The sequence below is a fragment of the Hippocampus comes genome, unplaced genomic scaffold (assembly GCF_001891065.2).
Source record: "Hippocampus comes isolate QL1 unplaced genomic scaffold, H_comes_QL1_v1.1 scaffold166, whole genome shotgun sequence".
Classification (NCBI taxonomy): domain Eukaryota; kingdom Metazoa; phylum Chordata; class Actinopteri; order Syngnathiformes; family Syngnathidae; genus Hippocampus; species Hippocampus comes.
Genome location: NW_017805452.1, coordinates 117956 through 140455, shown reverse-complemented (window position 1 = coordinate 140455; position 22500 = coordinate 117956). Strand labels below are relative to the sequence as shown.

The 22500-nt window shown below is 41.9% G+C and overlaps 1 protein-coding gene across 2 annotated transcripts in view; it reads left to right on the top strand.

Moving 5' to 3' along the window:
- Positions 1 to 3640: 3640 nt before the first annotated feature.
- Positions 3641 to 22500, top strand: part of LOC109518391 (POU domain, class 2, transcription factor 2-like) — a 48051-nt gene continuing 29191 nt past the window's right edge. Inside the window, exons 1-3 of one of the 2 annotated variants that reach the window (XM_019874205.1) lie at positions 3641 to 4029; positions 6266 to 6351; positions 15748 to 15924. In XM_019874205.1, coding sequence (XP_019729764.1) covers positions 15825 to 15924 — 100 coding nt within the window. In that variant the 5' untranslated portion in view covers positions 3641 to 4029; positions 6266 to 6351; positions 15748 to 15824. The remainder of the gene's footprint in view (positions 4030 to 6265; positions 6352 to 15747; positions 15925 to 22500) is intronic. The other variant, XM_019874204.1, reaches the window with a different exon arrangement.

Genomic DNA, 22500 nt, shown 5'->3' with positions numbered 1-22500 from the left:
TTCTTCTTTGCCTTCTATTTTTCTTGTTCTTCTTTTCCTTCCTTGCATGATGCTTCTTTTCACTCATGTTCTCTCTACACATTTTCTTGACGATTTTCTTTCCTTTAGTTGCCTTTTTTCCCCCGATCCTTTTTTCGTTTCTCTCCTTTTTGCCCTTTGCCTTCTATTCCACCTTGCATTTTGCTTTGTTCATTGTTGTCCTTTTTCACCTCTATTCTTCTTTCTTTTTTAAACTTTCTTTCCCTGCGCTCGCTTCCTTTTTTGGTACATTTTCCCCCATCTTTCCTGATTTCATTTCTTTCACGTTTTGTGTTCTGCTTTGTCTTTTCTTCTCCTTTTTTTTTCTTTCTGTTCCATCTTTTCATTGGAGTCCTTTTTATTCTTTTCTTTGTTTAGCCTCTTTGTTGTTCTTTTTCTGTTCACTTGTTCACTTCTTTTTCTTCTTCCTTTTGTGACTTTTTATTTTCCTTTTCTTCCTTTCTTTTGGCGTTTCTCTTTTCTCGACTTCTCTTTCTTTGTTTCCAGTGATTTCCGTTTTCCTTCAAATCCTTGATTTTTTTTTCCTACCCTCTTTGCAGGCTGCAAGAGTCCAGATGGACCGCGGCTCCTTTTCTTCTCCGGGGGGGCCTGGCCGCACGTGCCGAGGACACGGGGCCTCCTCGCAGCATTTAATTTAAGATACCCTCCCGCCCCCTCTTTGTCCTCCCCTCCTCTTCTTCCTTTTTTTCCTCATGCTTTTTTGTTGTTGTTGTTGTTGTTCTCGGCCTCTTCTGACTCCTTGTATGCACGTCTGGTCCTCTCATTCTCTCATCCACGAATCCTTTTCTTCCTTTTACCTTTTGTTTTTCTCATCCTGTTGTCTACTCGTCCTCGCTTCCTCTCATCCTCTCACACCCTCCTCTTCTTGTCTTCTCATTCTGTCATGAACACTTTTTATCCCCTAATTTTTGCATCCCGTCATTTTGCGTCCCCCTCATCTTCTCATCCTCCGGACAAAGGTCCTCTCGTCTTCTCCTGTCGACTTCCCTCATCCTCACATCCGCTCCTCCTCTCATCTTCTTATTCTTTTAGATTTTTTAGATTTTTTTTCCCCATCTGCATCTTCCCATCATCTGGCCACCTCATCCTCTGACGCAGCAGCATGGCAGCACATGGATGCAATAGAGGATGCAAAATTTCACATCACGGGGAGAAAAGAAGCTGTCTTTATCTATGAACTGAAGCAAACCTAAAATGTAAACACTGAATTCTTTTTTTTTTTTTTCAATGTCAGCTCACACACAATTGCCTGACACAATATTTTGTACTCGTGAACCTGGATGTTATGCATTAAAAGAATTGTCAATCAAATGAAATCGTTCATTGGAAAATATGTTGGACTGCATTGTGTCACACAAAGGGTTGTTTCTATTATATAGGCGAGGTTTTTTTTTTTTTTTTGCACATGCACCTAATGATGTGTCTGCTACCTGTATGTCACTTTATGATTTAATTTGTGTTGGTTCTTCATAGGGCAAATAAATTTTACCTCTATATACACAGGCCCAAACTATTATCATTTTTAGGATTGTTGAAATATGATTTGAATTGCTTTTTTTTTTTTTTTTGCCCTGCTCCTTGAACGTGTCAGAGTATTTTTTAATCATCTGAACAATTCGCCAAATGTCCGCGTTCCCCCCACCTCATTTTCCACAAGTGGATTGTTGCTTTTCATTCTCATATTTTTCTTTGTTTTATTATTTAAAATATATGCCGAGCATATTTGCACACACGGCGTTTTGCTTCCCGCGCGTGATCTATTAATGCCGTCTGACTGTAATTGTTCTCGAATGACGACTTTATTTAATGAGCTGCCCGGGTGCGGAAATCGATGCCGACAAGACGTGAGTTCATTATGACAAATCGATTGAAAGGCTGAGAGGGTGCGGTGACGTCACAGCCTTTCCATTCACGGGCCTTTCTGGACACGCACGCGCCTGGCTATCGATCCGCGAGCGCGCAAACCCGCGCGCAGCGTCTAGTGCAGACGCTGCACGTGGACTTCGCCTGTTTTCGTGTTACGCTGCTTCATCTTCGAAATGTGAGATTTATTGTCGATTGAACATGTTTATCTGATGCGTGTTGGTTACATTTCAAGACGCTAAATCTGCAGATCAATGAATACAATGTGCGGTTGATAGTTGCAAAATAAAAGGTACAATTTTACGTTTTACACACTGACAATTGACCACATTGTAAGCAAATGTTTTCCTTGTTTATGTAATGTTTTAAATGCATGCATTTGAACCGTATTTTAATTGCACAATCGCAACCTCTGATAAATAAACGTCAATCTGCATATTTTGTTCATATAACCAAATTAATTCATCTGAAAAAAATGCAACATTTTAATGTAAATACGAGTGTTTCTTTCAGTAGAAAATGTGAAGGATTTTTTTTCAAACATGAAATAATTTGACCTTTTTGATTTCTCATTTTCTAGATTTTTGTTGAGACCATGAAGACTCCACGGTGATAATAAAAACGCAAATAACTGCCAGGTGTATATATGAGTGCTGTATCTTATTTTTAAGAGAGAAAATAAAAACAAATCAACTAAATGTGTGTTTTTCTTTCATTTGAATGGCTCAGTCACAGCCACTGTTTCCTGCGCACACAAAATTGTCGTGGCTATTTGTAACGAGAACGTTATAAAATTGAATCGTGTCTCCTGATCTTACAATTTGTGAGCTCCTCTAGAAAAATGTCGTTTTTAGAAAAAATACAGCAGCGTGAATTATAAACTCAACAAACGTGCTTCTTTAAAAAAAATTAAAACAGGAACAGTAACAGCAACGTGATTGTGTCTTCAGTGCTGACATGCTGACTTTCCTTTAATTTTATTTTATTGATTTTTCTCGCTTCAGCTTCCTGGGGCGACGGTGACCCCACCTCCGTGACGTCAGAGGTCAGCCAGGCCAGCCATTGCAGCCACTCGTTACACGCAATCGCGGTCCCTTTTCTCACTTTGGCCATCCATCTCTCCATCTCTCCATCCCTCCATTCATTCATTCATTCATCCTCCCCCCCCCCCCAACAAGCGAGCACCAGGTGAGGCCGGCTCCATTTAATCACGTCCCGGTTTCAGAAAGCCCCGAAAGCCGCACTTTTTTTTGTCGGAACTATAGCGCGTTTTGGAAGCCGTTAAGTGGATAGCTGCCGCCGACGCGAATTTGTCACAAATTGAGCCTTCAACTGGCTCGACAGCTCATTTGTGGATTTTGGTATAAAACAACACGCAATGAAGCCCGTTAAAGTGAAATCACGTTCGAGTTTATCGTGTTTTTAAAGTGAGGCTAATCGCAATTAGCCACATTTGGCCCATCTCGATGCACCGTGACGTCACTTCATTTCAGGTTTTTTTTTTTTTCTCTTCGTATTAATTCCGTGCATTTGATATCTAACATGCGATACTTAGCTCGTTTATTTAAATCAAATTAGCTCAGCAAAACACCCACTTTTGAACGCCGTTGACAACTAATTTGTGACCTAATTTTATGTACAACAGCGAAGCGATGGGAAGTGGAAGAAGAATCTTTGATTGAGACACGATAAAAACGTCCGTCAGCGTATTTGTTGCTTCATATCAAATTAAAACAAACACTCGCAATTTAGTCACAAATTAAAAGTCATTTGTGGCTTTAAGTTTGTAAAAGAATTTAAAGTAAAAGCTAGTTTTAAACATAGGTTCATCTCATGAAGCTACATTTGGCCGACGTTTGTTTCGTTCCATTGGGTAGAATGGGAACATTCTTCCGTCATGTTTTTACAGTAAGTAAGCTTGACTGATCACTGTTAGATTTCAAAAGAAGTGAGTGAGTTACATGAGAAATTTGTGTGCAGCCAGTCCGGTTGTGTGCATCTCTTCCTCCGTGGCTAATAAGGATCAGAGTGTCTGCTGGCTGATAAGCGGCACAGTCCTGCTGATGCTGCCCCCAAACACCCTCATAACCCCACCATCACTGTGGACCACATGAACTGATAACGGCTGTAAGTATGCTTTTCTGGCTTGCTTGCTTGCTCTTGTGTGCGTGTGTGTGTGTGTGTGTGTGTGTGTGTGTGTGTGTGTGTGTGTGTGTATTTTTATTTTTTCAAATGGATACACGAGCACAATCGTCTCCTCACAAAGTTGAATCGGAGCAACTGGACTTTTCCAGGATATTTTACCTTTATTCCAAAAAGCTTCTTCAGTTGACAATCTTTGCTGTTAGCGAGAGCTGAAGAATCAACAGTTCATTTATGTATAAAAAAAAAATCTGGGATATATTACTTTTGATGACGAATATGGCCAAATCTGTACAGAATGGATCACCCTTTTGAGAGTGGCGTAAATGAAGCCATCGGTGGGAAACTACGGTAGAAAGGCCTACACCAAACAGTTTGTCGCTCGTCAGCTGCGTACAACAATGTGCTGGCATCCACCAAAGATTGCCGCTGACCACGGCCAACAAACTGACAAATCACTAACTGACCAACCAACCACCCAAGCAAACCTGCCAAACCAACCAGTCAGTTGTAACCCTAACCAGTCAGTTCACTTAATAACTAGCCAACCAGTCACGATCAATTTACCGACCAATAAACCAACCACTCAATTTAGTCAACTAACCAACCAACCACTTGACCAACTTTCCAAACCTACAACTCACCGATTGAACAAAAATAATTATATCATTTGACTTAATAGCCAACGAATTTACCAACTACCCTCTCATTAACTATTAAATCTGACCAATTCACCAATCACACTGAAGGTGGCTCCGAAGTCTTGAGGCAGTCTCACAATCTTCTCTGTGACATCACAGAAAGTCCCGTGATGTCTGATCCGATCGGGGCAGGAAAACTCTAACTGCTCTCGCATTGATTTCCAGTAATCCTCCCAACCCGCATGTGTGATGCAGGCTCGGAATTGTCACATGCGTGTGCGTGTTGCTGACCGCCTGTCGCCGTGGCGATAATAGCTGCTAATGAGATATTAACCCTCGGATAATGAAGAAGCAGGAAGCTGGTAGCGCGTCCATCGATTGCTTCCAACTTGATCAATAGTGTTGCGGCCTGTTCTTTGACAGCGGTGGAGGCGACAAGCGGCTTGACCTGGTCGCCTGGAAAGCAACCCGACAACTCCGACACACACACACACACACACACACACACACACACACACACACACACACACACACACACACACACACACACACACACTAGTGAGTGACTGTGTTGTCCAGCTGCTTAAAATGCAAGCGAGCAGTCGTGCCCTCTAGGTCAAAGGTTAACGCCATCCCAGACGTCTGACCCCATCCACCAAGGGTTGACCTCCAGGGTTGTGTGTGTGTGTGTGTGTGTGTGTGTGTGTGTGTGTGTGTGTGTGTGTGAGTGTGTGTGTGCGCGCGTGTGCGTGTGTGTACCTGGGTATATTTTAGGGATGCAGCCTGAAAGATCGAGCAAAAGGACAGATGGAGGAGAAAATCAAGTGAGTGTTAATGTATATTTATACCAAAACACAGGGCTGAACGAGATGACATTTAAAATTAAAAATCCCCCACATCTGATTTTGACCATGACATTAAAAGTATTCAGATATTGGGAATTATACATGTAACTATTTTTGTTTCCGTCTGTTTTGTTTTCAATCGTGATCATCTCTAACATCCTAAATAATTAATAGTAATTTTAAAAACAAAACTTAAAAAGAAAAATTACCATTTTAATTTGTGTCTCCAAAATCGTGTTTGAAATAGTTCATAGAGCACATTCAATACAGTTCAGTTCTCCATATTTTAATAAGAATTATAATTGCTTAAATTTCTATTTTACCTTTTTATGGTTTAGCACAAAAAATAATGTAAAAATATTTACTGGGATGCTTTATTTAGGCCAATTAAAAAAAAACCAGTCATGTCTGAGAATATTACTTGAGGTGAAGAAAAATAGTGATTGAATACAAAAGGTGTAAGCTGTAAGGCCACGTAAATATTTTAAATGTATCGTACAAAATTTGTGTCATTTTAACAATGCAATTGTCTCAATAAGAAGTGTTAATTCTGTTGCCTCCCAAATGGAAATGACATTATATGTACTATTTATGTCTCTACATTTAATTTCCCAGTAAATCATTTTAGTGTCTCTTTTTATTTTTTATGAGAATATCCATCAAGTATTAATGACCCAATCATGTAGTATCCGGCTTTGCTGTGCCTGAGCGGAGGTTTTCTTTTTGTGATTGCAGTTAAAGAAGCGTCCAGAAAATAGGCCGGTCCCGACTCCTCCTTGGCCCGTCCTCACTAGCTGCCGTGCGTTGCTTCAAAGACGAAGGTGAGTGTGAGGAGGAGGAGGAGGTTGAAATAGAGGAGGCAGGATAAAAGCGGGGCTGGAAATCCGGCTAGCCGAGACCCCTCCTCCCGTGCCGTGCCCCCTTCTCGTAACATTCTTCTTCTCCGCTTCTGCGCTCTCCCTCACCGCTTAATCCTTTACTACTTGGCTGCATATGTTTCCTAATCCAGCCTGCGTGTGTGGGAGGCCCGCCTTCATCCACCTCCTCCGTCGCATTGTTGCATCACTTTGCTTATTTTGGATTACAGCCTCAAATACTTGGGGTTTTTTTTGTTGTTTTTTTAAAATCTTTTTATATCCACTCCTCTTTTGCTTCTTCCGTTTTCAACCCCAACAACAATCCCCGAAAAGTCAAGACACCTTTTGAATGTAGAGTGAACCTCTGTTTAATACCAGAGATGCATTCCAGCAAAAGGTCAACTGAGATATGGAGAAACCAAACAACAAATATTTTTTACACTTCTTAAAAAATATTTCTTAAAAGTATTCCTCACTGCTTGTTTTCAGTTTTTCGCACGCACGGTTCTCCAAATAAGAGGAAAAGTGTGCTTGCTTCAAGTTAACTAAAAACGTGAAATTCAACCCTGGGAAATTTAAACGACAATAATTTCCGTAAGCATAAATACCGTCATGCTAACATGTAACGCAAAATGCAATAGACAGGCTCACGGAAATGAACATAAATTTTGTGGTAATTACACACCAGCCTTTCACACTATCTAATTGAAGTCCATTAGCTCAATGCTAACATATGTGAGATATCATAGACCAGCGAACACAAATTAGCATCAATATTAGGTTAATTATAAACCTTTCAACAACTGCTACACACACGCAGCAGCAACGCATACAAACGGAGCATTCAACAATTTTCCGTGGCATTATTTTCTCTCTGAACTGTGACGAATATTCCAGGAGAGCTCCTTCCTTCCTGGTAAGTTGTGGTACTCCATTAAAGACGGCAACTAAAAAAAATGCTTAAAAGCTTAAAATTCCGCAATATTGCGGTTCCAAAATCACAAGCTTATTTTTTAAAAAGGTTTTTCAAAAACAAGACAGCATCATTGCAATTATATTTTTCCCCGCTAGTGCTCTCATTTTCTCTCTCAGGTGATTTTCTTCTTCTTCTTATCCCTTATTACAGCTGTTCTTGAAAACACGTTCTTTTTGTCCGCCGTACTGCTTTCGCTTTGCCTCGTCGCTGAATGAGTCTTTTGTGTCGTCTTGTAGAGGCACATGCCAAGTCAAGTTATTCCACGGCAGCTTGAATGGGATGAACAACCATCCAAACGGCCCCCCCCCCCCCACCTCCCGCCCACTCCCAAAAAGGTAAAATTAGACAATATTATAAATCTGCTGGAGACTAGCATAAAATAAACAATTAAATAAATAAAAAGATCAGGATCTAGTTTATATAAAATAAAATGAATTTCTTTTCAATAATAAAAAATATTCTAATATCCATCCATCCGTTTTCCGATTCACTTATCCCCACAAGGGTCGCGGGGGTGTCTGGAGCCCATGCTAGCCGTCTTTGGGCAGTAGGCGGGGGACACCCTGAACCGGTCGCCAGCCAATCACAGGGCACACGGAGACGAACAACCATCCGCGCTCACACTCACACCTAGGGACAGTTTAGAGCAGTGGTTCTTAACCTGGGTTCGATCGAACCCTAGGGGTTCGGTGAATCGTTCTCAGGGGTTCGACAGAGCCTCTGCCATGTAGGTTAAGACACGCCCAACTCAACATGTCAATTAGTTATGACACGCCCGCTTGGCCATCACTGGCTGGTTCATTTTGTGCAAAACTCAAAAACGTATACTTTATAATTTTACTAATTGTGTTTAATTTTTTTGTATTTTTAATAAATGCATTTTTTTAATGTCTTGAATTTGTCAAAAAAAAAATCACACTTGCTAAATACTGAATGTGCATATGAACCGGTTGGGTTCAGCACCTCTAACAAGGTTAGAAACCACTGGTTTAGAGTGTTCAATCAGCCTGCCATGCATGTTTTTGGAATGTGGGAGGAAACCGGAGTACCCAGAGAAAAGCCACGCAAGCCCAGGGACAACATGCAAACTCTACACAGGGAGGCTGGAGCTGGAATTGAACCCTGTACCTCTGCACTGTGAGGTCAACGCACTAACCACTGGACCACCGGGCCGATAATTCAAGTATTCAAAGTTAAAATACATATAAAGAAAATCTTCTTGAAAGTATTCCAATCAGAATTGATTGTGAATGAATTATTCATTGCAACGCCTCTCATACAATTACAATATTGATATGAGCTCCTTTTTATAACATATAACTACTTGGAGGAAAGCAAATGAATCCCCAAAAATAATTACCGGTACTCATCAATTCTACACCTATGCGCTTATTATATGAATTCTAAATTAAATGACACATTTCCTGTAAATGGGCTAACACAAATTAGCATCGGTGTTGGACTAATTATAACACATAAGTATTACAGTATGGTTGTGTCGAAATAGATGAGCCACGATATTGCGAGGGTTCGCTGGAACGTATTCTGTTAATTGCATGTGCACGTTTTCGGAGTTTTCCAAACCCTCGCTGCTCGGGGGATGCCCAGCCTCGTCAATCGTGTCATATCGATAGGTTAAGAGGCGTCGTGTCACATTCACTAACTCCCTGATTAGTAGACACTTTGGTAATCCACAAGGGGACCTGAGCTATTGGGTTGGCCCATTGATTTCGGCACTGCCGCCGCCAGCCGCGGGGTCGGAAGTGAGCCTGACTCTATCGATTGGCCCCGCGACAACCCCGCACACCGCGTGCGGGCATGCACACAAACATACACCATGAAGGGAAATATATTTATAATAATCAATAATCGGAACATAGTTTTGGACTGAAATCATTTTGAATATTTTTTTTCAAAATAGTTTTTAATATTTAGAATTTTATAGAACTGAATGATTAATTGCATTGCATCTTAAATATATTTTTATTTTTTTAATTTTTAAATGAAATTATGAGGGTAAAAAAATGAATCAAATTACAAATATATTATCAATAAATACTTTTGTAATTACAAATGATTACATATATTTTATCATAAAATATTTGAAAATATACATCCAAATTCTGACATAAACACCAAGAGGAAGATCATAATTAAAACTCAAAATATATTTTTGCAATGATTGGCAGTAAATAAACAGCGTGTGTGTGTGTGTGTGTGTGTGTGTGTGTGTGTGTGTGTGTGTGTGTGTGTGTGTGTGTGTGTGTTTGCGTTTGCGTGTGGGCTCGGGTTCATGGCGGTTAAACATTTTTCTTCCTTCTTAATTGTTTTTACTCGGGCCATCGGCATCCCGATTAGGCGCCATTGATTCCCCTCTGCTAACTTCATTGATTTCTACATTTCTCATTGATCTCCGCTTCTAAATCTGCCCGCACGCGTTCACTGTGTCTCCTTCTCGTGTGTGTGTGTGCGTGTGTGCGTGTGTGCGTGTGTGTGTGTGTGTGTGTGTGTGTGTGTGTGTGTGTGTGTGTGTGTATCAGCATTTATTCGTGTTATCTGTCCACGCTTGATAAATTTCCACCAGTAATTAACAACACTTCAAACCTTTGCAGGGACCATTTTTATATCCGGCTATTCGCTGGCACCCATATCACTCACCAGACTGGATACCGCCATTTAAACCCATGCAGCCTCAAAGTCACAAATAACCTTCTGACACGCTCCAAAATAATTCCACTGGGGAAACCGTTCCCAAATGTCTAAATGGCGTGTGTCTCTACACACCATCCAATTTTTGAGCTTAAAATTGTTCGCTAAAAATGAAACTGTAGCTTTTTAAAGCTACGCACTCCATTTGAGATTTGGCGCACCTCCTCCACTTCCTCTCCTGCTTATTTATTTCTTTTCTCCATTTCCCGCACTCCGCGCTTGATCCTCTCACAGTTGATTTCGGTCATATCACACGTTCTCAGGCAGACAGACGCACCTGCACGCCAGAGGTTACGCCGGCTTGCAAAGCCGCATCCGTGTCATCGGTATAAACGTTGGCCTTGATGGGGCCGCGATCGTGCCAAGCTAAGCGGTTTAGGCTGCACCCTAGCGGGGCTTTCACGCGTGTTACGGCGTCTTTGGCGTCGGCGCGGCACATTACGCCGCTCATAAAGCCATGGCGGAAAAAAAAATGTCCCACATGTTGGCATAAAACGAGCACTTAGGTAAGTTTTTACGCTAGTGAGCTGCGATGCTATGAGCGCTAATGCGGCACCGACGGTGCGTTTGACACCTTTTTTTTTTTGTTGTTGTTTTTTTTTTTTTTTGTAGCACATGGTCCGACTGCAAGTAATGGCTACTTGGCAGCCATATTGATTACTTTTGGTAGCCATGCCACGCCGGGCCAGAAAGTTGCTCAAAATAGATACCCTCACTTAAGATTTGAATGTGTTTTGTGTTTATTCCCTTTAGAGGTGTGGGCTAGTGAGTGATATCAGAAGCTGGAATCCAGTTGGCCGGTTAGTCTTAGTGTTTCATTTCATATTTTTGAGTTTGACTGATCAGTAAACAGACGAAAGTGCTTTGGCTCTCCTTACCCACGCGTGAGGTCATCAAAGTGTCTTATTGTCTGGTGGTGCTATCTGGAGCTTGTCTAACCAACTTTATTTTCCTAGTTTGCTGTCGAACAAAATGTTTTAGGTCTGTCGACATTTGGTATCCATTCGTAGTGAGATCGACCAATTACGTTTGAGCTTGCACTGTTTACGCGCGGATAAAATCATTAATTTGGGAGTTGTCCCGTCGAAAGTGTATAATAAAATAAAAACATCTGGCATCTCTTAACACTCTCCTTGGGCTGTGCGTTAAACTTTATTCATTGCTGATTGTTTTTTTGTTTTGTTTTTAAATATATCTAGGCATGCTTGTGTTAGTGCATTTTGTTGTTTGGGCACGCTTGTGCTCTAGCTTGTGACAAAATTGTGTGTGCGTGCGTGTGTGTGTGTGTGCGTGAGTGATCAGATGTGCGTTGTGGCATGTGTCCAGCATCAGATTGTTATTTTTTTTAAAAGTATATTATAGGAGGGCGGAAAAGAAAAAAGAAAAATATTGCTATTGATGAGGGCCGCCGTGCGCCATGTTGCTCACCTCTCCTTCACACACACACACACACACACACACACACACACACACACCCTCCCCATCTGCGATGGACGCACAACACACACTATATTTTTCAAGAAATAATTGCTTTTGTCTGGAAGGAGTTTGGATGTGGGGGCTCCTGCGCGCTCAAAGCCTTTTATCTGCAGAGGGGGGCTCCGGAGGGCCGAGCGGTCGTTGCGTCCGTTCTCTCGCTCTCTCATTGGACACGCGGACGTCATCTGTCAATGGGGAGGGAGGGCAAGAAGGAGACATTGGGAGGAGGAGGGGGTGAGGTTTTAGCTTGTTGGGGCTTCTTTGTAATGCCATACTGAAGGACGGGAGCTCAGTGGAGGACAGAATATTAGGTACACCTGCACCAGCAACAAATGTGCCCCGAACGAGTATCGTGTCCTCCATTTTTATTGATTTTGATTGCACGGGTAGATGATGCATTTTAACCTGGCCCGCCGAGCATTTGCATCATCAAGAGTCTTGCAATATCTGTTGCATGAGTGTAGCTCATTTTGCACAAAATTGGTTCATTGAAATGTGTTCATTCCAATGTTTTTTTCCTTTTTCATTCATCTTGCTCATTGCATAATTGGATGATTTGCTGAATGAAACAACTTATTCTCATTTTTCACTTATTTAAAATAAATGCATTAGAATTCATTAATGGTTCAATACACAGAACTAAATGCATTACAGAAAAAAAATCCCTCATCTCCAAATGACCCTCCCTGATTTTTTAAAAAAATATTTTTTTTTTCTCCCCTCGTGTGCCGACTTTGGCCCACCCACGGCCGCTCATTGTCACGCCGCCGAGTGTCCGTTTCAGTTTCGATAGCGTCCAAGTCAGCTGAGCGGCGCTTTCCCCGTATCCGTTGCAGTGCAAAGCGCCGACAGAGATCCCGCAGGGACTGTAACGGATCAATAACTTATTAACACCTGGTCCCTTCAGGAGTGTACGAGGAGGAGAGCAGCGCGCTTGATTATTGACTGCCATATTTACCGTATTGATTAGTGTATTTGAAAGAATCTTTATTGGCGCCGGTGATGATCTGTAGCGTTTACTCACAGTACATAGTCAACATCTCTACTCGCTATTGTTGCAACGACCGTTTCCTTCAAATAGTACTTGATGCCTTGATTTAAGTCCAGTTTTATAGTACATAATAAAACCCGAGTAATATAATGGAATACAGTGATGCTGCAAGCAAGTTACTCACTCTTGGCTGCCATTTTTGACAGGTTCCGGACCGAATCGAAAATGTCGGGGGGTTCCAGAAATGCAGACGCAAATAAAGTGCGATAACAAAAATATTTATTGACAGAAAAGCGCACCGACAAAGTACAAGCGGAAATCGCTGGTCACAAGGAGCCAGGAGAAACAATGCATCAACAAAAGCGCTTGCAAAAGGCAAGGCACTAAGGAACACCAAGAATAACGAAACAAAATATCAAGAAGCCAAAAACGTGAAGCCAAAGATCAAGAGCAACAAGATTAAACAAAAAACATACGTACAAAATAGAATCTACGAATAACGAGAGCGACGATGGAGGGTTTCGAGAGGTCTAGAAAACAACACTTGAAGCCCGACAGCGAGCAAGGTCAATAATCCGACAAGAGACTCGGCAGCTTGGCAGTCCGTCAATACTTGATGGGGAAAGGCCGAACGGGTGTGCCTGCTGGAGGGACACGCCCTTCACTCCAGCTGAAGCAAAAACACAATCAAAGCAGACAGAACATGACAATTTTGAGTGACAATAATCAAACGCCTTACGACAGTCAATATGGTAGTCATATTTAGTCTGATTTTTTTATACAAACGAGTAGACCAGTTTTGCTAAAGGGAAACCAGAAAGACTTTTTCTTAAATCATTCCTCTAAGTTCCTTTCAAAATCAAGAAATCAGTAAAGTTTTTAGTAAGTCAACCACTCCAATAGAAGTATAAAATATAGATTGCCTTTAATGTTAATTCAAAGTTTATTTTAGCAACTTTTGAAGTGGAATTTTTAAGGAAAGTTTCGGTTCAGCTCCAAATTCGATCACCTATGGAAGGTGCAAGGTACTACTGTAAAAATGTAAACATGAGAAGAAAGAACGAGAGAGGTGCCCCTACTGAAATATACATCAAACGCACGTGTGTGTGTGTGTGTATGTGTGTGTGTGTGTGTGTGTGTGTGTGTCTGTGTGTGTGCGTGCGTGCGTGCGTGCGTGCGTGTGTGTGTGAGGAGGTAATCGATGCATCTTTGCTGATGTGATGTTGTGAATATTGGCTTTATTGTAATGACGTTTTCAGAGGATCAATTTGCTGGATCGGCGCGTGGACAAGTGTGACAAAAACGAAGGCTGTTGTCGAGTAAATAGAAGCTAAAAAGCAAGACGTTGCTGCCGTCTGTAAGTTTCAATTTGAATTCTTCAGTTTCACTTTGAATTTGTATTTGTGAGGTTGACTTCCTTACACTGACATTATGTCCCATGCAAAACTTCAGAAATAATAATACAAAAGGCATTAAAATAAAGTCTTTGTCAAATTCGGATGGCACAAAAATTTGGTTTATATTTTTAACATTTAGAAAAGTGCCAAAAATTGAAATAATTACATCTCAGAAAAGTGGAAAAAAATTAACATTCAAATTCAAACTCAGAATTTCAATTTTGACTCAGGTCACCCTTGAATTTGAATTCCTTCGGTCAAATTTGAATTTCTGATTTTAAAGTAGAATTTCAAATGTTTTAATTTAAATTTCAGATATTGAATTTGGATTTCAGAGCTTGAATTGTAATTTCCAACACTTTTTTAACCATGAAATTGCGAAAAAAGAAAATTTCTGTCTGTGGAAAAAATTGTCAGAATTCAAATTTTGAAATTTGAATTGACATTCTTGATAATTTGTTGATTATGAATTCCTGTGTTCCAATTTGGATTTCTGTTTTTAAATTCAAATTTCTGAGATTCATTTAGAATTTCTAATGCTGAATTAACGATAATTTCAGTTTAAAAAAAAAAAATAAAATAAAGTTAATCTAGAAAAATCCATCCATCCATTTACTAAGCCGTTTATCCTCACAAAGATCGCGGGCGTGCCGGAGCCAATCCCAGCCGTCTTCGGGCAGTAGGCGGGGGACACCCTGAACTGGTTGCCAGCCAATCGCAGGACACACATAGAAAAACAACCATCCGTGCTCACAATCACACCTAGGAAAATTTTTGAGTGTTCCATTGACCTGCCAAGCATGTTTTTGGAATGTGGGAGGAAGTACCCGGAGAAAACTCACGCAGGCACGGGGAGAACATGCAAATGCCGCAACCGGAATCGAACCCTGCGCCTCTGCACTGTGAGGCCAATGAGCTAACCAGTCGTCCACCGTCCCGCCCGTCTAGAAAAATTGATATGTATAAATTTAACACGATCACAATTCGAATTCACTCATTTGGCACATGACTCAGAAAGTATTATCTGTACCATCTGACTTTGAATTTAAATTTCTGAGTTTGATGTTTTTTTTCTGAGCTTTTTGACAGAATTTACATATTTTTGTGACTGTGAATTTGCAAATTTCAGATCGAAGTCAGAAATTCTAAATAAAAATCTGATACATTTCCATATCAAAAATAATCCCTTTGAACTGAAATAAATGTTCAGTGTGTGTGTGTGTGTGTGTTGGGGGGGAGTACATAGAGGGAGAGAGAGAGAGATAGAGAGTAAAAAAGAGTGGGGGTTGGGGGTGTGTGTAAAATCGGGGGTGGGTGTCTCTTGTCTGTTGTATCCTGGCCGAGGCGCCTCACGAGCAGCAGAGCGCGTTGAGGCTGCGCGGCGACGGAACACGACCACCGTCGTTATTAGGTGGGGGGGCGGGGCGAATCCCGCCTTGCACCGAACAACCGATAGACGCGTCCACATGGATTTACTCATTAATTGATCAGCTCTCTTGATCACCTTTTTGCTTTTCATGCGATTCATTCAAGCGGAGAAACGGACACTTCGCCTCCAATCGGGGGTTCGCGCGGAATGTGAGCGGTGCACATCGAGGACCCGCGATGCTGTCTTTAGGCGCACGAGCGGGAGCTTAGCGCTTCACCTGCGCCCCAAAATCTCCCCCCTACCCCCACCCCGAGCTTTAACTGTCACTGCCAAAGAGAAAAACAGGACAAAAGAACCAAAAAAGAATTGAAACAAGATCACACTATCAAGAACCCCCCCCCCCGAAAAAAAACGCTCCTGTTTTTTCTGTCCAAAGCAGAAGATCGGAGGGAGAACTAAAGCCGAGAGGAGAGCACAATAAGGAGCAAAAAAGGGGTCTCAGGTCGACGGAGGACCATGTTTGTCCCCCTGCCGGTGCCCTTCGTCTTTCAGAGAACCGCATCCGACTTCAGCGCCTGGAGACTCAAGTCGTCGCTGGCTCCGCGGTCCAGCCCCGGTAAGACCCCACCGGAAACCTCAGCGGCATTTTTTTCAAATGGAGAATAGTCATTGGACTAATTGGACATGACTGATCAAACCAGTGAATGGTCAGATATTTTGATGAAAGAACTTTGACGAATACGAGGTATCCCAAAAATTTACTCTCTGGCCATTCTTTCATTTGGATTCATTCATAATTGTGCCAAGCCAAATAAGAAAATTAGAGAAAGTAACTTTACGCTAGTCTTCATCTGAAATTAAAAAAAAAAAAAAAAAGAGTAATGAATCTTTTTTTTTTTCTTTTTCACCCTGTATTGAAATTCACCTGAATTATAAATCAAAAGTTTTCCCCTCGACTACTATGTCGAATTCACAAGTAGGTGATGCATGGAGGGGATTTATCATTTATTTATCAAAGTATAACATTCCTTGAAATTTTTTTTTTCTTTCCAAAAGTCAGTTCAGCTTATTATTTTTGCGGGTTTTAATGGGGAAGTTTGCATTCATGTGCATATTTGTCCATGAGGTAACGTGTATTCCTCATTCGCGCATCCATTCCGCATGTCTCCTCCGGCCAGGTTCATGGTCATCTATTGATTAGTACATATTGATCCAGGTCTGGGAAAGCTCGGGGGTGGCAAGTGGGTTTGCAAGTGTGTGTGTGTGTGTGTGTGTGTGTGTGTGTGTGTGTGTGTGTGTGTGTGTGTGTGTGTGTGTGTGTGTGTGTCTCTCTCTCTCGCTCTCTCTCTCACTCTCTCTCTGCGAATGAGTTGTGAATGTTTTGACAGTTTCTGTGTGTACACGAGTTATTTAAGTGTGTTTTGTAATCATTGATTCATGAAAAATGTTTTGGTTCTGTTTCCCACAAATTCCAGTGCTTTTTTGTTTCCTACAAAATCTGACAGAAATCTTGACTTGCGTCCATCAACAGCGATGATCTTCTTCTTTTTTTTTGGGGGGGGGTTATCAGGGCATATTCTTACATCAAGTTTTATTCACCCAATAGGGACTAAAATCACTAAAATGTGTATTTGACATTTTAGTGATTGTAGTCAACCCAGAAACATGGCCGTCTCCCCCCGCCCCCAACTCTCTTTCTAATTGTAAATAAATACATTAAAAATAGAGAAATCCTACACATTTCTAATATGACTGACTCCAGCCACCCATTTTGAATCACCGTTCTTTAAATAGGACTAACAACTTAGAGTTCATACATTTTCACCGGCAGTATATTTCCCTTTAAAAGTACTGTCTTGTTCATAGTGTGTGTGTGTGTGTGTGTGTGTGTGTGTGTATTCGTAGTGTGTGTGTGTGTGTGTGTGTGTGTGTGTGTGTGTGTGTGTGTGTGTGTGTGTGTGTGTTCAAGTGAGACTGGAGGTGAAAGTGTCCTCCATCCACCAGCACTGTCCCCATCCCCACTACACTGGCTCAGTTCATCCAGGCGGAAATATCTAATGGCCGCTGTGGGGGGTGGAATGGGGTTTGGCATGTGTATGGGGCAGGGGCGAGGGGGGTCGAGTTGCTGGTTGATTTAGGGGGGGGGGGGTGTGGCGGGGTAATTCAGCCTATCACCTTAAGTAGATGTCAACGGCAGGAGGAAAAAAATGGCGGCGGGTGTAGTGGACATTTGACAGGCGAGGCATAATCACTCTTTGAAGTGGGGGGGGGTCACTTTGTCTTTTGATGGTTTATGAAAGGAAAGTGCCAAAGAAAAAAATGAATAATGAATGAGGGGTGTACGCTAACAGGGATAGAGGATGACTTCATGCACTTTATTAGCTACACCTGCAGCCAGCTAATGACGTTGACAAAATGACAAACTTTTCGCCGTTTACTTTTTGATTGATACTGCGAGAGACTTCTTTTGCAATGTGGTTATTATTGCACTTGTTCGAAGAAAATAGCTTGAGAAGAAATCTCTTCGACACTCAAAACTTTTTACGAAATGTTGGAAAGCCCCGCCTCTTCCCTCACTCTCAACGTTTTGTCACCTGAAGATTGAACGTTTTTAGATAACGAGTGAAAATAGGTTTGATATGTTTTAGGGAGCCAGGATTTGTTTAAAAAATGGATTCTGTCATGCTTCGGTGCTGAAGGAACAGGTCAGCCATGAGGGTAACTTTGTGTCGAGATTCCTTCCCATCTGTTACACTGCCAAGCAAATTGTTTTTCTTCTACTGTATCACTTATTGCTTGAAGACCTTTGAAAAAGAGTTTGGCAAAGATGACATGGTTCGTCGTTTATGAAGTTTTAAAGGATTTGCTTTACTGTACCGATAAGCATGTTTTTGAGCCGGACATTGGTGATTAAGAAACCTGCTCAAAAAACAAAAAAAATAAATAAATAGTATTTAAAAGTTAAAACAATACAAAAACTAAGTGTTATGATACTAAAGTGCGGATCAAAAGGTGGGGCGCTCATCCATCCTTGTCTAGTTTTTCTGTCTCATCCCGTCTCTACAGAGAGTTGGCATCTGCCAGTCCTCGTCAACTCGGCGGACTTCCAAAGCCTTGCCGGTGGAAAAACAAACCCCGGCGCTGTCTCGTCTCCCTAGCCGACGTTGAATTGGATTTGCTCGCCGCGGGCCGGGCCCCCATAAGCCACTTTAGCTAAGTCTGTTAGCCGCAAGTCTGCCTGGCTGTGATCTGCACCTTTGACCGTGGCTGCGCATCTGTATGATTGCTTGTGACCTCTCACACTTTCGCTCTCTTAACTCTCCCCCTCGGTGTTGATACGCGACGGCCGAAGACCAAACCGGCCGCATTCGGCAGACGCTCGCGTGAACTCGGCTTACTGGGTTTTTCTGGGCTCGGCCTGGGCTCAGTCGCGTCGCCTCATCAGCAGCTTTCCAATGGGGTAGAATTCATCATGATTCCAGTCCTTTTGCGCACTGAAATATTTTGGGAGTTGCACTACCCTTAGAAGTGTAATTCGATAAATCGATCAATAGTTTATTTAGAAAGCAGCTTTTTTTATTTACAAAAAAAAAAAAACATGAAGTGTTTCACAGAACAGAGAACCAGAAAGGGTAAGAGAAGAAATGCTGAATGTTTTTTTTAGTCCATGCAGCAAACTCGTTCCATGTGCCATTCGCCACTTTGAAAGATGGTAAACCGAAGACTCCTTTGTATCGATGTTGCCATGACGCCAATAACCTTTATTCCTCATGATGGGTGAAAGTAGATTTTTTTTTTGTTTGTTTTTTTACCAGGATGAAGCACTTATTTTCACATTACCTGTAACGGAAAAAAAACGAATTTTCATTTCCGTGAAAGTTGAAGCAGTTGAATGCTTGGAAAAAAACATGTTTGAAAGCTTTGTTGGGATTTTGAGAAATCTCAGAATGGAGGAAAAATAAAAAGAAACATGTTAGGGATGATGTTCATTGCCATTTTTTTTTCTCAAAGCAAATGGGAAAAAAAAAGATAAAAATGGAAAAAAAAAACAATCTGGTTGATTTTTCCAAGTCCCCGTGAAGTGCAAACATGCCTTATGAATTCATTAGACCACAGAGAAAAGTGACGTATTTGATTAATTAAAAATAGCCTTCCAAATAACGAAAACTCAAGCTCTTGACTCCCCACTCAAATGCTGTTTCTCTGTCCGCTGATTGTGTGCAAACATGCTCCGTGGAAGAAATGGATGAACTGGAAAAATACAGCCACTGACGACCACACGTAGCTGCAATATTTGCGACAGAGAGGCACAGGCCAAGTTAACAAAGTAACTTGCAATAATACCCACCGATGCGAACGAAAGTGATCGTGTTCGGCGCCATTTTGGCTTGGTCCAAAACAAAAAAGAAAATCTGGAAATTTTATTAGCTAACACTGTATCTTGCTCAATTGATACCACGACACTTGTGATTAGTATTTTGTGTTGTTGTCATTTAGAAACAAACCCTCACAATGCTTCAATTTTTCAACTTGGCTTTTCAAGGCACTCCCAAAACACTTAAACGTCAGTGCCGAAAGCGCGCACGATGTCTCTGGGCTTGTTATCCGAACATTCTTTTCATTTGGGATCCGCCGTGATCTGATATTTGAGGCTGACAGGAAGTGACGAGACACACTGACCGCAGAGCCACTGTATGGCGAGGCAAGACGGCGGGTGTCGGCGCTTTGAGTGAAAGTTTTCGTAAGAAGTTCAGAACATACGCACATTAGCACACAATGCTCTTTGCTGTCGGATAACAACCTCACACCCTGGATTTTTACCTCGCTGTGCCCAGGAGGGGGGGTTGCTGGTGTCTGGACCAAACGGCCTAAGCAAAAGCGTAGACTAATTGGCTCTTGGTGTGTGTGTGTGGATCTGTGAATAGACCGGTCATACTTGCTTTTCCGACTTAATTCATAAAGAGATTTTCTTAAATGACAATTCCCACATTATTTTATGAGCGCTTCATACTGATGGTAAGACGCTTTGGCCGTGAAAAATGCGTTACAGAATATATCGTGATTAAAGAGTGGGAACGTATTGCTGTTTGAAGAGAGGTGTGTGTGGGTTTTTTTTTTTTTTTGTGCCTTTTCTAGTGTGCGTCCATGAGCGGTGGGTGGCATTGCCATTTACCGTTTACCGTTCATTTCTTGGTTACGTTTAATTCCTGCTGCTTGCTACCGAAGGACTTGAGCTGGCATTAAATTGGCCGAGCGCATGTTGTCATTCATGCCCGTTTACTTCCGTTAATGTGCCTTAGATCTGTTTGGTGTATTTGAGAAGCACATTAACACACGCCTCTTCCCTCACTCTGTGGGGGCCATGCGCATCATGTCGCATCAATATTTTGAGATAATGAGTGAAAATAGATGATATACAGAGCCCCCGCTGGTTTACTCATGAGCGTTCGAAACTCATTGGCTTGCTCTAATTTAATTTGATGTTCGGAAAGTCCGCGTGCACTGAAAACGAAGCGTCAGCGTACGTACTCGGCACTTCGACTATGCGGCCAGAAGCATAGACGCGTTTCAAGCACAAGATGCTGATTGGTCGAGAAAATAGGCTGCGTACAGAAATTAACGCGGGCGGACTGCGCTCTGCCTCTCCGACCACACGCACATGTCAGAGTAGGGCACAGGCGTCAGTGAATTTCGGAATGCACCCTACCTTTTTCCGACTATTTTCTCAACTCTCATTCTGATCCCTGTTAAACGCCCTCCCATGTGGGCAAGGCGAGCCACAGTTACGATGTCATTTCATCCATCTGAAGACTCAAAGGCAGCTGCTGTAGGCCACAGCTCACACACACACAGCCTAACCAGCCACCTTGTCACTCACTAGGTCACGCCCCTTAAAGGCACTTTGCAGTATCAAAATATGTTTTCTTTACATTCGCTTCAGTATATGTCATGTTTTCGCATAAACAGTGCTATTTTTCTTTAGCGCTCTGGAATGGATTGTTCTCAAATAATTTCTATCGGGACAACTTATTTGTTCAATGGAGTCACAGAACCGATGAAACTTTCTAAGTCAAGATTGCTCTGTACTTTTATTCATGTCAAAAGTACTGAACCAATAGTTTGCCCAACACCGTAAATACACAAAACCGCCTTTCACGCTTAAGTGTCGCTTTGTGTGTGCGCGCGCCGTCTGTATGTGTGGAAATGCGGTTGATGCACGCAGGTTGACGATTCAATAATTGCACGTTAAGGTCACGTGTGTGGTTTATCTGGAAGCAGCTCACGACGGCCCATTGTGTGATTGGTTTTAACCTTCCGCGGGTATTGATCAGCACCATTGACTTGCCTCCCGTCGCTAGTGTGTTTGTGTGTGGCGTAGTGTGCTGTGGATGTGAAGGAATGTGTGTCTGAGGGTGTGTGTGTGCGTGAGTGTGTGTGTGTGTGTGTGTGTGTGTGTGTGTGTGTGTGTGTGTGTGTGTGTGTGTGTGTATGGATCAGATTTTAAAAAGGGGGGCGGCGGGAGCTGCGTCGTTTGCGAGCCGTGGCACTAACGTGATTGCCAATGACAAAGCGTCCGGGCGGGTTTGTTAGCTCCATAATGGGGAATCAATAGACACAACACAGATGTCAATACAACATGCTTTATTGCGTTAAGCTGCCTCACGCCCATGCCGGGCTATACACACACACACACACACACACACACACACACACACACACACACACACACACACACAAGTATCTTATCTCATTTGTTTCACTTTGGGGTGTTGTCATTCCAAGTACAGTATTTCTCGTCACATTTCACACTGTAAATTATGGTAAGAAACAAAACACAACTTGAATGGCAATGAAACGTAAAGTACGACAATAGAGACGCCGGCCTGTTGAATAGCTGAAGCTGTACGTCAAGCAAGAATGGGAAAGATTTCCACTAACAAAGCATCAACAATTATTGTTCCAAACATTTATTGAATGTTGTGAAATGAAAAAGTGATGGAACGTGGTCCCAGCTTTTTTGGAACATGTTGCAGCCATAACATTTGAACTTAATGATTATTTGCGAAAAACGTGTTTTATTTCGTCACATTATCTTGTCTTCCGGGTGTATTCAATTCATTATAGTTTGAACATTATTTGCGAATCATTGTATTCTGTTTTCATCATGTACCAAGTTCATTAGAATTTGTTT